Source organism: Xenopus tropicalis, chromosome 5, assembly GCF_000004195.4.
Source record: "Xenopus tropicalis strain Nigerian chromosome 5, UCB_Xtro_10.0, whole genome shotgun sequence".
NCBI lineage: Eukaryota > Metazoa > Chordata > Amphibia > Anura > Pipidae > Xenopus > Xenopus tropicalis.
In genome coordinates this window covers 8224593-8239745 of record NC_030681.2, presented here as the reverse complement: position 1 = coordinate 8239745, position 15153 = coordinate 8224593, and the positions used below count along the sequence as shown (strand labels likewise).

The 15153-nt window shown below is 47.6% G+C and overlaps 1 protein-coding gene across 1 annotated transcript; it reads right to left on the bottom strand.

Annotated features, from left to right (window-relative positions):
• Positions 1 to 4081: 4081 nt before the first annotated feature.
• On the bottom strand, positions 4082 to 10208 carry sde2 (SDE2 telomere maintenance homolog (S. pombe)). Its single transcript, NM_001127056.1, is given in 7 exon segments — positions 4082 to 4492; positions 5522 to 6101; positions 6373 to 6484; positions 6665 to 6834; positions 8068 to 8179; positions 8543 to 8660; positions 10086 to 10208. Coding segments are annotated over 7 exon segments (1410 nt in total). The 5' UTR covers positions 10188 to 10208; the 3' UTR covers positions 4082 to 4276.
• Positions 10209 to 15153: the final 4945 nt, after the last annotated feature.

The window sequence follows — 15153 nt, the reverse complement described above, 5'->3', positions numbered from 1 at the left end:
CCCCAGAATCCCCCCACCATGCGGCCCAGTCTACATGACAACCCCCTTCCCATTGGTCAGTCTGCCGTCTAAACCCCCATTGCTCACTCTGCACAGCCGCCACTTCCTCCCCACTGCCAGTCTCTTGGTTTCCCTCCAGTTACCCCCAGCACCCCTTCCAGCCCTGGCAGCGGGGGTCACATAATGATCCTGCCATCCATGTGTAGCATCTAGAAAAAGAGAGCAGGTGCAGCAGGAAAATGTGACAGCAACTATCTATATAAAAGGCCCATAAAGGAGCCGAAACACTGTGTATAATGAATGATTTCTGTTGAGAGGCCACTAAATCTAAGATAACATTAAAAAAGAACTCCAGTGGCTCTTTCCAACCCACCCCCCTCACAAAAATAACCTGATTTTGCACCAAATAGCTTGCTAAGCTATAATACCGTTCATGGACTGTGGGATATCTTTACCTTTTTCCTTATTTCTCATGGTGTATCTAATTGATATTGATAAGACCCGCGCTGGCAAATAATAAGGAGGGAGTGCTAATTAACCCCCTGATGCCTGTTTACCTAACACGATGTTAACAGCACAAAGTGATTAAGTAAAGAAATCAGAGCAGATCATTTGCACCGGGGAGATAACAAGCCTTAAACAAACCTAACGAGAGGGAGAGTAATTGCCCCTATGCAGTTAATCCCAATCAGTGGAGAATGAACAATCAGCACGTGTTTCTCTAAACAAGCACCAAGTATGGGGGGGTCCTTTATATAGAGGCGCTACAGTGGGGTGCTCCGAGGGGGAGGTGGCAGTGCAGGCTCATAGGCAGCTTGCATACTAATTGGCTGTGTACTCATAGGCTGCTATATAGGTGTATGTTTATTGGCTGCCTGAATGCTCATAGGCTGAATGTACACTAAATGGTGTTTTGTATCTACTCATTGGCTGAATGCAGGCTTACAGAGTGGCTGCATGCTCATTGGCTTTGTAAAAAGCATAAATTTATTAATACACTGAGTACCCTATTGCACTCGGGGAGAGCAGTCAAAACACCACTTCATGGCTCTTATATTGTCAGTAGGCCAAGTGACAGATTGTAAGCTCTTTTGGGCAGGGCTCCCTTCACCTCTTGTATTGGTTACTGATTGCTTTATATGTTACTCTGTATGTCCATTGTATGAAACCCACATATTGTACAGCGCTGCGGGGTATGTTGGCGCTTTATAAATAAATGTTAATAATAAAATAGGCCAAGTAACATAGGTCACCAAACACCAGGGTGTTCTATAACATCCATTTTAGTAGGACTGCCACTCTGGAAAGCCAGATGTGGCCCTGTGTGTGTATATATATATATATATATATATATATATGGGATCATCCTTATTATAGCCTGTGGGTATATGTGCCCTCCCCATAGAAAATATTGGAGAGATCATATTAAAATATAAACATTAGCACTGTGTAGTGCCAGTAAGCAATATGGCCACTCCTAATCCTAATACTGTATGTGAGCAGGGATGAGAGAGGGAGGGCGCTGGTTGGGGCAGGCCTGAGGTGCCTGATCGGGTTGGGCCAGCACTGCCTGGGATCCATATAAATCTCTTGGAGAAGGGGCCACATCTTGCCTGCAGGCCTTCATTTGGGGTGAGGGTTTTGAAGTTGCAAAAAGAGTCTGCTTAATGGTGAAGACACATGGAGCTACTAGTAGCAGCTACTTGTCACGGCTACTAAAATAGACAATGCTGATCATTTACTGATAATTGTCTCTAACTGTGTTTTAGCAGAGGCAATTCTCAGTATTGTCTATGGCAGGGTGAAGACACAGGGCTACTTAGCAGCAGTTACTACTAAACGCCAGAAAATCCCCTGCCATAGACAATACTGAGAATTGCTTCCGCTAAACACACGTAGCAACAATTATCAGTAAATGATCAGCATGATCAGCGCGACAGGTAGCTGCTACTAGTAACTCAGTGTGTCTTAACCCTAACGGGAAACAGAGCATATGTCTAATTTTTGTTCAATGAAACATGCAGATATAGGATACTCTGTAGCCAGCGCAGTATTTATCTCTGAAACAGTGCCCTCCAGTGGCCAAATCATCACAAACATGATGGAAGTTTTGAGGATTAAGGTTAAACAACACCCTCTCACGGATACAGAATTAACTTTGATTTGCTCAGACACAAAAGCCCTAAATATTTATTATCTCCTGGATTTGTCCTTTTCCAAAAGGCTGACAGTAGCCATATAAGTAGCCATATATGAGGGACACAGACACAGAGTTCCCATATTCTACAGCTCAGCTGAAATTCATAGCAGAACAATATGTTGAGGATCTCGATAGAACCCTAATGTTTTGCATAATGCAACTTACAACTGAAGCAGCCAAGGACTGGGACTGCAGCACAACCTCACATCAGCCTTAGGGAGAGAAACAGCACCACCTTCTGCCCATACAGATGAACTACATTCACTGAGCAAGGTGTAGTACACAGTACCTGTTGGATGAAGCTCTTCTACACTTCCACCTGTACAGCAGCTCTGTGCGTGCATAATAGGAGCTCTCTAAACTCCTGGGCTTTGACTGAGTTTTTAATGGAAGTTCTCCCATGGTTTTAAGCACCTCCAACTAGGGCAGTATAGGGATTCCCCTGTACTAAGCACAATTCAGCAAGAACAGCCCCCTAAGTTTGCTCATAGCCTGTACAGAGAGATACCATAAAACTATGGCACATAGGGATTCCCCTGTACTAAGCACAATTCAGCAAGAACAGCCCCCTAAGTTTGCTCATAGCCTGTACAGAGAGATACCATGAAACTATGGCACATAGGGATTCCCCTGTACTAAGCACAATTCAGCAGGAACAGCCCCCTAAGTTTGCTCATAGCCTGTACAGAGATATACCATAAAACTATGGCACATAGGGATTCCCCTGTACTAAGCACAATTCAGCAGGAATAGCCCCCTAAGTTTGCTCATAGCCTGTACAGAGAGATACCATGAAACTATGGCACATAGGGATTCCCCTGTACTAAGCACAATTCAGCATGAACACAAATCAGCTGTACAAAATAGATGCCCAAAATATTTCATGCTGTTTTACTGGACAGCGAACCCAGACTGTTAGCTAGTTATGAGCACTTGATGGGGACTTTCTCGGGGACTAGGTTACTATAAAAGATACAAAGTTCTTGGACATCCTGGTGGCCCCTAAATTCTCAAAGAAGCCAATATGTGTACCTGTAAGCCTCAGTTTGGATACTGCCTCTCTGCACATCATACTGAAGGTTACTTTTAAAGGTAACCTTCTCACCTATGAAATGATATAGTCCTAAGCACTAAAGCCCTGATTGGAGCCAGTTTGACCCTCCAACCCTCCCCCCTGGCTAAAAATGCATGCCTTTTAAAAGGCACCTATCATAGCAAACTGGTTTCCCTCACCAGAGGTGCTACTAATGGGGCCTGCACTCTGGTTTGGGCAAACATTACTACATGTCCCTTACAAGCTCCATGCCTTCTGCATTTCGAGGGAGTACCTGATACAACTGGCCATGTTGGGGGACACGCATGAGTATAATGACGAGCGCCCCTGTTTGGCATATTACGCAGGTGCATGTGAAGTAGGATTTTTTGACCCCTCCCCCAGTCCTGATTAACCCCCATCGCAAAAAAGCCAATAGAAACTTTACAAGCCTAAAGGTGGCCATACACATAGCCATTTTGATCTTTTGTGCGACTTGTTCCCACCCCCCACCGACGTTCAGGGCTGAATCGTTAGATATGGAGGGAGAAATAATAGAAATTCTACCTCCTTCTGCCGATTTAGCCCTGAACGTAGATTTTGCTACATAGACTTCTGCGATATCAGTCTCCCCGTCGAGCCGCTATACACGCACCAAATATCATATGAAATGAGGTTTTGTACAATATAATCGGTGCGTGTATGGCCAAGCTTGAGACAGCAGCCATGAGTGAAGAGCTGAAGCAAAGCAAAACATAGGAAAGGAAAAATGACACTGTCTCTACCTGAGCATTTGGTGAGTAGTGGCTTATATTAAACACCCCTACAATATGTATTGCAATTTCTCCTTTAAAGCTGGTTCAAAATAACTTTATTTCCAGATGATATATTCCATTTCTGAAATCAGACGAGCAAAAGATGAGTCTGGGATAGATATGCAACAATGAGCCAGGAACTGTAGGTAAAAAAATTAAGCATTGCTGTAGAAAAATAAAAGATGGGGCTCATAAAAAGATGGGCAGTAAAAACTCAATGGAGCCATTTCATTTCTTCTTTCCTTTGGCAGGTTTGGCAAACAGCGACGGGTCAATCTGGTCTCTGGAAAGTCCGCGCACAGAAAACAGCCTTGCCGCCCGCTCTTGCAGGGTTCCGCCACATTTTAGGGCAAGAGCCCCCAGCTCCAGTTTCAGCTTCTCCAATCCTAGGGCTTCCAGCTCCGCCGCAGTCTTAAAGGCCAGGAGGTCTATAGGCAACGTTTCCTATAGAGAGAGAAGAGACCATTTGACTACAGTGCAAATGTAACGTACAAATGTCCTACTGTAATGTTCAGATCTAGTGACCTACGGTGGGCAATCAGCAGCTTTCATCACTGTTAACTCCAACTGCACCTTATAAACATAACAGCGGATTGGTTGATGGACTGGGGCAAAATGTAACTCCTGCTGTTGTTTGCAAGTAGTCCATTGGTAGAGAAGAGCAGAGTAACTGGCAGCTGCTACTCAGGTATAGTTTAGGGTGAAGACACACAGAGCTACTAGTAGCTGCTACTTGTCATGGCTACTAAAACAGACAATGCTGATCATTTACTGATAATTGTCTCTACCTGTGTTTTAGCAGGGGCAATTCTCAGTATGGCAGGGTATTTTATGGCGTTTAGTAGCCATGACAAGTAGCTCTGAGTGTCTTCACCCTTAGCGGTGACTATTTCAGGAAAGCAAGCAGACAAAGCAACTTGGTAAAGGCACAGTGAAATTCCTGCACGTTAGAAGCCGGTAACTTCAGAAAATGAAATTATATTTACTGAATTGATCGCTTTAACCTTTTCTTGATCATGTCTGAATGTCCCTTACTTTCTATATCTTGAATAGGAATTATCTTACATTCCACCTAAAACTATAGACTTGAGATTAAAAGGAAGGGGGGTTTGTTAGATGTTCCAGACAGGAAGACAGAAGGTTGTCAGTCATCGGTTTGGGAAACACAAGACTTTTGTAGGCACCAGTATTGACGCTGCAATAAACACTATACCTTTGGCTGCAAATTAAAGGGGAACTGTTGCACAAAATAAGTAATAAAAACTGGAAGAATCAAGTTAAATAATCAAGTTCTCTTTACTATTTCCCTCTCAGCATTTGTCCTTTTTCATTCTCTCTTCATGCAGAAGTCGGGGGTCAGATTTTGATTAACATGTAGGTCTAATACATCTTTTAGTGGGGGCTCCCTTTCTTAACACAGGGAGAAAAATGGATAGCAATCTGCACTGCACACACCACACTACATTTACTCACAGCGTTTGATGGCTGCTGAAGTTCCTGTTTGGATATCGGGATACTGGGAGATGCAGGTCTCAGCCCATCATTAGGAGTCTGTCCGTTCTGTCCAGTACTGCCTGGGCTGGTTACATTCTCACATTCAACATTGATTCCACTGTTGTTGAAAGCTGTTGTTTGTTTTGATTCATCTGAGCTGTTTTGAGACTCCATATTTTGTTCCGATTCTACCGGAATGGATTGCGACTCCTGAACTAGTTCAGTGCCTTTAGAACTGGATTGCCACTGCGCTCCAGCAGAACTTGAAGGCCCCTCTAGCATTTGGTCTGAACCACTGCAACTGGCTTGACCCTCCAGCATTTGGTGTGATCTATCAGAACTGGAATGCCCCTCTAGCATTTGGTGTGATCCATCAGAACTGCCTTGCCCCAGTTCCTCTGGGCTGCTCTGAGATTCAGGGCTTTGTAGTCTCTCTTTAATGTTCTCATAGTATTTAGAATCTGATGATGACGAAGATGATGAGCAAGGAGATTCATCAAGATCACTGTCACTGGCAGAATCAGAGCTTGAAGAGGTTTCTAACCCTTCCAATCCCGTCCTATAAAACATTAATCGCATATTACATATAGAATGAAAAACTGAATTTCTTTTTAGTAGCCTGTAATATCTTAGACATCTTTAAAAGCTAAGTTTCTCCCCAGGATAGCAAATGAACGTCAAACTTCAATCCTTATATTTTCCCTATTTAAATACTGTCCCCACCTCAGGAACCTGAAGAAAACCTTAACCCCCTGCCCTCTATAGATTTTGACATTTCCCTTTATAATTCCAATATTACCAGACTGCCCAAAGTGAACTGCTGTACCTACCAAAAGCATTTCTTTTTGCCAGGTGTCCCTTTGCTAGAGTACATGTCCTTCTTCCGTTTCCGGGTATCATCGGACTCTGCAGAAGCCATGCTGCTGGAGGATGCCTGTAACCCTAAACATACAGAAATACAAAAGGACAACTCTTCACTAAAAGGAGAAGGTCCACGCAGCCATTATGCCAAAAAAAAAAAAAAAAAAATGATTTTGTCCCAAGTTGAGACTATCTGCAGGAACTTTTTAGCCCTAAATGGCTGAGTGGCTAATGTATAAGCAAAACCATGGGGTCTCCTACCTTTAATTACTGCTTCTTCAAGTCTCTCGGACATGTCGTGGCACTGTTTGTGGTATTCTGGGTCAGTGAAGTAATGCTTTGGCTCTGCCAGTTTACGCTGTAGCCTCTCCAGGCGTCGCTGCTCTTTCTCTGCTTCCCGATCTGCCTGTTTCTTTATCCATTCTGCCATCCTACAGTCAAAAGAGGACAACGTGTCGCCATCTTGCCATAGTATGCCAGCTATTTACCATGCTTTCAACCAGGGCAGCCATCAGGGGGGCACAGGGGGGACAGTCGTCCCGGGCCCGGACGATTATAACTTTAAAAGGTGGCCCGGCATGTTTTCTTAGTAGCCCGGGCCCCCTTTAATCAGTTCCGGGCCCTGTCATTGGTGGTCAGCGGGTGATCCTATTGGTTGCGCCCCGTGCGTACATGTCACGTCAGTACGCATGGGGCGCAACCTTATAAAATGGCCTGTCTTCTTTCGGCACTCAGGAGTGCAGAGGTGTCCTCCAGGAAGGACTTTGCGGGGGGTCCGAAGCCACCCTGAAGGAGCCGCCACCGCTGAAGACGCCAGAGGAGCCGAACTAGACGCGGAGGGCTGTGCTGTGCTGGCTACCAATGTACTGGGGGGGGGGGGCCTGCTGGCTACCAATATACTGGGGGGGGCACTGCTGGCTACCAATGTACTGGGGGGGGGGGCACTGCTGGCTACCAATGTACTGGGGGGGGCACTACTGGCTACCAATGTACTGGGGGGGGGGGGGCACTACTGGCTACCAATGTACTGGGGGGGGGGGCACTGCTGGCTACCAATGTACTGGGGGGGGGCACTGCTGGCTACCAATGTACTGGTGGGAGGGCCCTGCTGGCTACCAATGTACTGGTGGGAGGGGGGCCCAGAAAATGTTGCCAGGGGCCCCGTGATTCCTGATAGCAGCCCAGCTTTCAACCAACAAAGTCTGCTCGGCCCAGCCCATGGCATTTGTGCACCAAAACTCTAGTCCCAGACAAACTTTTCATTTGGTCATCATTATTTATTTCTCATAGTTTTTAACTATTTGCCACCTTCTTAAAAAACTCTTTGTAGCTTTCAAACAGGGGTCACTGACCCCGGCAGCCAAAAACTATTGCTCTGCGAGGCTCCAGTTTTATTACTTTTCTCCCTATTCAGTCCCTCTCCTATTCATATATCAGCCTCTTATTTGAACCACTCCCTGGTTGCTAAGGTAATTTGGACCCTACCAACTAAGTTGTTGTTGTTGAACAATTATTACAATAATTGAAAAACTACAAATAAAAAATGAAAACCCATTACAAATTGTCTTGGAATATCCCCCTCTACATCATACTAAAAGTTAACCCCCCCTTTAAAGAAGAACAAGGAACAAAACCACAAACATACATAAGCATAAAGCACTCACGCTTTCTCGTGGTTCACGTCTCGAAGTCGCCTCCCACTGAGATCACGACAAGCCTCGCGGTTTGTGGTCTTTTCAATCTGAGCACCAAGTGCCCTGAGCATAGAACCAAAGCCTACGGCCCCAAAACAGAAATGTAGTTAAATTTTTGACAGGAGAAAAGAGAGTTGAAAGTCGCAGGCATACAGCGCTGGGAGCTGCACAAGTGCACACAACCATCCTCTACCTACGGCTCCTTTTGCAAGATTTTTTGAGCAAAACTTTAGTTCTGGAACTTACAGAACTATTATTTTTCATATTTGTGTTCTAGTTACCCTCCAGCATCACATAAATAAATAAATGTATTCTTAAGCTGCCCATAAATGCTTGGATTTGATTAGGTTGACCATTTGGGCAATGCAGCCACGCGTGTACATGGTATCATCTGTTCAGTGAATCTGCTCCTGCTAAGTTTTTGCTCAAAATAAAATGTACTCACCCCCTTTACCCCCACACAGTCGAGGTACAATGCTGTAGGTGCGTCCATCCTGCAGCTTCTCTTCAAGGTCTGCCAGGTGCCCATTACACGTGATATAAAAGTCAGTCAGTGGTATTGCCTATAGATAGAACAGTTAGTGCCAGTTAATGGACTGATACAGAGAATAATGTTGGAAAGGCACGAGGGGGGTACCCATATAAGCACTTACCCCAAATCCCCCCTAACTGGCCTTCAGGCTGGGCCCCCTTAGCCCATAACAAGGTTACAGATATATAGAAACATTGGGGTAACAGTCACCCCGCTATAGTTCCAGGGGTACCCAGGGCACAAATAAGCACTCACCCCAAATCCCCCCCTAACTGCCCTTCAGGCTGGGCCCCCTTAGCCCATAACAAGGTTACAGATATATAGAAACATTGGGGTAACAGTCACCCTGCTATAGTTCCAGGGGTACCCAGGGCACAAATAAGCACTCACCCCAAATCCCCCCCTAACTGGCCTTCAGGCTGGGCCCCCTTAGCCCATAACAAGGTTACAGATATATAGAAACATTGGGGTAACAGTCACCCCGCTATAGTTCCAGGGGTACCCAGGGCACAAATAAGCACTCACCCCAAATCCCCCCTAACTGGCCTTCAGGCTGGGCCCCCTTAGCCCATAACAAGGTTACAGATATATAGATACATTGGGGTAACAGTCACCCCGCTATAGTTCCAGGGGTACCCAGGGCACAAATAAGCACTCACCCCAAATCCCCCCTAACTGGCCTTCAGGCTGGGCCCCCTTAGCCCATAACAATGTTACAGATATATAGAAACATTGGGGTAACAGTCACGCTGCTATAGTTCCAGGGTTACCCAGGGCACAAATAAGCACTCACCCCAAATCCCCCCCTAACTGGCCTTCAGGCTGGGCCCCCTTAGCCCATAACAAGGTTACAGATATATAGAAACATTGGGGTAACAGTCACCCTGCTATAGTTCCAGGGGTACCCAGGGCACAAATAAGCACTCACCCCAAATCCCCCCCTAACTGGCCTTCAGGCTGGGCCCCCTTAGCCCATAACAAGGTTACAGATATATAGAAACATTGGGGGTAACAGTCACCCCGCTATAGTTCCAGGGGTACCCAGGGCACAAATAAGCAACTCACCCCAAATCCCCCCCTAACTGGCCTTCAGGCTGGGCCCCCTTAGCCCATAACAAGGTTACAGATATATAGAAACATTGGGGTAACAGTCACCCCGCTATAGTTCCAGGGGTACCCAGGGCACAAATAAGCACTCACCCCAAATCCCCCCCTAACTGGCCTTCAGGCTGGGCCCCCTTAGCCCATAACAAGGTTACAGATATATAGAAACATTGGGGTAACAGTCACCCCGCTATAGTTCCAGGGGTACCCAGGGCACAAATAAACACTCACCCCAAATCCCCCCCTAACTGGCCTTCAGGCTGGGCCCCCTTAGCCCATAACAAGGTTACAGATATATAGAGACATTGGGGTAACAGCTTTACACTCCCCTGTGCCGCTGCCAAACACTTACGGTTCCTGCCTGTGAGAGCAGATCCAATGCCGCGGCCCCCGGAGCCACTCTGACCAACTGCAACCTGCTACTAAGCGCATCTCTCACCCACACGGACGCCATATTGCCCAGCGCTTCACTGAGACTTTAGCCCCACCCAACTCTTACGTGTCTGTGACGCCTAATGAGGCGGAGCCACAGCGAGTCACCTTGACGTCAAACGTTCTTAGAGCCCCTCAGTCTCCATCTTCGTTATTGGACAAATATCGCCCACAGCCAAAAAGCGTTAGGTGGAAATTTCTAGAAACAGAAGAATTAGGCAATAGTTGGTGATGTAAACATACAGTTTAGGCTTAGGGTTACCAAATCTAGTCAAGATATAAACACTTGTACGAGGCTGATTTTTGATAGAAAATACTTTTATTTGAGCAGATACATTCGGGAACAATTGTTTTGTTTATTTTTTTCTGAAAGAAACGTCTAATCCTCCCCACATGAGGCTTAATTGCCCTTTTCCCGTAAGAAAAATGGCGGGGCCGCTTCTTAAACGTTGTTTACATGCGTACGTTTCCTGCGTCGTGACGTTTGAGTAGCTGATTGGCTCTGAGCCATCCCTGTGGAATAGAGAGGGGGGGCTGGGGGCGCTCTCTTCTTGTAATAGGGAGGGAAAGAAGGAATAGAGGGAAAGTGGGTCTAATAAGTGCTCTGGTGCATTGTGGCCGACTAGCTGGAACCGGCCTGGTAATGGCCGCTATGAGGGTGGGATTTGTGAGGGGAGAGGAGAGACTGGAGTGAGGTCATGTCAGGGCAAAGCTGGGCAGGAGAATGCAGGGAATAGGGGGAGTCTCCTGTCAGGGCTGAGCATTCAGAGGGCTGGTTATTACAGAGGGGGGAGAGGACTTTACCCAGAGGGAGAGCAGCTGGGGAAGGAAGGAGACAGAGGGGAGGAGGCATGTGGTGCCTGTGCTGCTGTGGCTTTAGAGGCCCATTAGTGACCAAAAACTCATCAAAAGAGGCAATTTATTGCTACCCACCAAGGAAATTCTCCTGTATTTTTAGCACCCACAAACAGTACCTCCCATTGCACAGATGGTAAAAACCCAAACAAGATAAATATGTGCACAAAGAGGTGTAATGATAGGTGGAGTAGGTCCCACAATCCCCTGTTCCTGCCCCTCCCCTCCTGAGTGTCGGTGCGGGCTGGGGCAGGCCTGCAGGTGTGGGTGCTGGGTGAGCCCAGGCCATTCTCCTCTATACTCTATGTACGTACATGTATAGGTAATGCTATGGAAAGCGTGTTAAACAGTTTAATCCAGGGAGGAGTTTTCCTTTAACCCTGATATTCTCAGACAGGGTCGCCATCTGAGTCAAATACCAGTAATTTACTGGAAAAATGATGGTTGATACCAACAGTGTTGGACTGGGACCCCAGGGGCCACCAGAAAACCTTAGGCCTTAGGGCCACCAGAAAACCTTGGACCCTAGGGGCCACCAGAAAACCTTAGACCCTAGGGGCCACCAGAAAACCTTAGACCCTAGGGGCCACCAGAAAACCTTAGGCCCTAGGGGCCACCAGAAAACCTTAGACCCTAGGGGCCACCAGAAAACCTTAGACCCTAGGCCCACTCTCCAAATTATTTTTCCTCCTTTCCTCACCCAACCTATATATTCTCCCAGTCTCTTTTATTTACACACTAGCATTTATCCTTCTATCTATTTCTCCTCTTTGTTCCCATTCAGAAATAGGGAATGGCCATGAAACAGGCCAAATGGTTAGAAGCAAGAGGGCCCACTGACACCTGGGCCCCCCGGGAGTTTTCCTGGTATCCTGGGCCAGTCCGACACTGGATACCAATGATATTAATAGTGAAGGATGGTCAGACTGGGCATAAGGAGGGCTCTATACAAGGGCCAGTAATCTGCCAAATTAGAGTCGGGGCCAAAAATCAACTATATCTGTCCGGCAAGTCTGAAAACCCAGTTGGCGAGGACCTTGCATTGAGGTGGTTTCTCGATAGGTCTCCCCCATTATGATCTGATTGTTGAATGACAGGTTAATGGCGGCGTTACGCAGAGTTACTAATGCAACAACGCTGTAAAGGTCTAATTTTGGATGATTTTTAACTGCCCAGGTATAAAGAGGCACAGTGACCCTCATGTGCAGACAGAAAGTGGTGCAAATTTGGAACAATGTAGTAGCCATAGCAACCAATCATATTTCATTTGGAAGCCTGACAGCGCTAGATGCGTTGCTGATTACGGCAGTTGTTGGAGGAGTAACTAAATTACAGGGCCCCGCAGAAAAATCCTTTTAGAGACTCTCACGTGTTCTGCACATAATTTAGTTCTCCTTATGATACCCCTAGCAGCAACGGGGGGCTGTTATTCACTTGGCTCTGTTTATCTGTATCTCCAGTCTGCCCTGGCACTCCGTTTCTTTGCGGCTTTTCTCTCCGCTTTGTTGCCGGTGTCTCCCAATAGGAAAAGCTCACACCATTGCTAAGTGCAGCGGCACACAGGGCAATTTCTGGTGCTTATGTTTTTAAGTATTTCAAAACTACCCTCATTAAATTTCATGTGGCTTGCCTGCCAACAATGGGCCGTCCAAAAGGTGCTGGGTCTGCTGTCTCTATTGTGATGTCTGCCATTGATATTGGAGGGAAAGGGGGGGTTTCGCCATCAGCATAGGGATACATTCTTTCCAGTGTAGCTATGAATTTGCAAGAGGGGATACAGGGACAGGAGGAGGGGAATAGAGATATGGAACAAAATCAAATCCTATTGCTGATAAAAGCATGGAAGTAAATATAGCCGGAGCCACTCAAGGGATTGTTAGACTTGGAACCTCACCCAACGTCCTCTTTATAACTCCCCTGATCTAGTGGTGTACCATGTAGTCTTTTTCTCCTTGTTTCCTTCAGTGCCCCCACTCATCCCTTCATGCAGGGGTGAATCACGTGACAGTGCAGTTAATCCCTCCGGCCCCTAAGAAGAGCTGCCAGCAGAGCATATGTTAGTGCATTAGTGCTGGCTGCAAGCTGTGTGCGCTGCAAGTCATTGGGAACAGCAGTGCAACTGACAGATTAGAACACATGAAGATATCCAAGCACAGATGACAGCATGTAGTCCATGATTTCATGTGTTTTACACATGCTGTGCCCATGTGTGTGTTTTTTTTTCAGCTGAAACCCTGGTACCTAGGTGGCAAAAAATATGGTGGACCTGTGTAAACTATAGTGATTTTTGTTGGCACTTCTGTCTGCCAAAGTCTGGGGCATTAATACAAGGAAGGCACAGTGTCCAGGCCTGGACTGGCAATCTGTGGGTTGTGGCAAATGCCAGAGGGGCTGCTTTAAGATGCCATAGACAGTCACTATATATTGGGCTGGGGGGGCTGTTTGTGCCTCTGGGTACTGGGAATGCCAGGGGGGCTGTAAGGTGCCACAGACAGTCACTATTTATTGGGCTGGGGGGGGCTGTTTGTGCCTCTGGGTACTGGAATGCCAGGGGGGCTGTAAGGTGCCACAGACAGTCACTATTTATTGGGCTGGGGGGGCTGTTTGTGCCTCTGGGTACTGGGAATGCCAGGGGGCTGTAAGGTGCCACAGACAGTCACTGTTTATTGGGCTGGGGGAGCTGTTTGTGCCTCTGGGTACTGGGAATGCCAGGGGGGCTGTAAGGTGCCACAGACAGTCACTATTTATTGGGCTGGGGGGGCTGTTTGTGCCTCTGGGTACTGGGAATGCCAGGGGGCTGTAAGGTGCCACAGACAGTCACTATTTATTGGGCTGGGGGGCTGTTTGTGCCTCTGGGTACTGGGAATGCCAGGGGGCTTTAAGGTGCCACAGACAGTCACTATTTATTGGGCTGGGGGGGCTGTTTGTGCCTCTGGGTACTGGGAATGCCAGGGGGCTGTAAGGTGCCACAGACAGTCACTATTTATTGGGCTGGGGGGGCTGTTTGTGCCTCTGGGTACTGGGAATGCCAGGGGGCTGTAAGGTGCCACAGACAGTCACTATTTATTGGGCTGGGGGGGCTGTTTGTGCCTCTGGGTACTGGGAATGCCAGGGGGGCTGTAAGGTGCCACAGACAGTCACTATTTATTGGGCTGGGGGGGGCTGTTTGTGCCTCTGGGTACTGGGAATGCCAGGGGGGCTGTAAGGTGCCACAGACAGTTACCATTTATTGGGCTGGGGGGGCTGTTTGTGCCTCTGGGTACTGGGAATGCCAGGGGGGCTGTAAGGTGCCACAGACAGTCACCATTTATTGGGCTGGGGGGGGGCTGTTTGTGCCTCAGGGTACTGGGAATGCCAGGGGGGCTGTAAGGTGCCACAGACAGTCACTATTTATTGGGCTGGGGGGGCTGTTTGTGCCTCTAGGTACTGGGAATGCCAGGGGGGCTGTAAGGTGCCACAGACAGTTACCATTTATTGGGCTGGGGGGGCTGTTTGTGCCTCTGGGTACTGGGAATGCCAGGGGGGCTGTAAGGTGCCACAGACAGTCACCATTTATTGGGCTGGGGGGGGCTGTTTGTGCCTCTGGGTACTGGGAATGCCAGGGGGCTGTAAGGTGCCACAGACAGTCACCATTTATTGGGCTGGGGGGGCTGTTTGTGCCTCTGGGTACTGGGAATGCCAGGGGGGCTGTAAGGTGCCACAGACAGTCACTATTTATTGGGCTGGGGGGGCTGTTTGTGCCTCTGGGTACTGGGAATGCCAGGGGGGCTGTAAGGTGCCACAGACAGTCACTATTTATTGGGCTGGGGGGCTGTTTGTGCCTCTGGGTACTGGGAATGCCAGGGGGGCTGTAAGGTGCCACAGACAGTCACTATATATTGGGCTGGGGGGCTGTTTGTGCCTCTGGGTACTGGGAATGCCAGGGGGGCTGTAAGGTGCCACAGACAGTCACTATTTATTGGGCTGGTAGGGGCTGTTTGTGCCTCTGGGTACTTGGAATGCCAGGGGGGCTGTAAGGTGCCACAGACAGTCACTATTTATTGGGCTGTTGGGGCTGTTTGTGCCTCTGGGTACTTGGAATGCTAGGGACAATTTTGAATGCTAGTCTGGACCTGACACTGTCAACTCTTCTT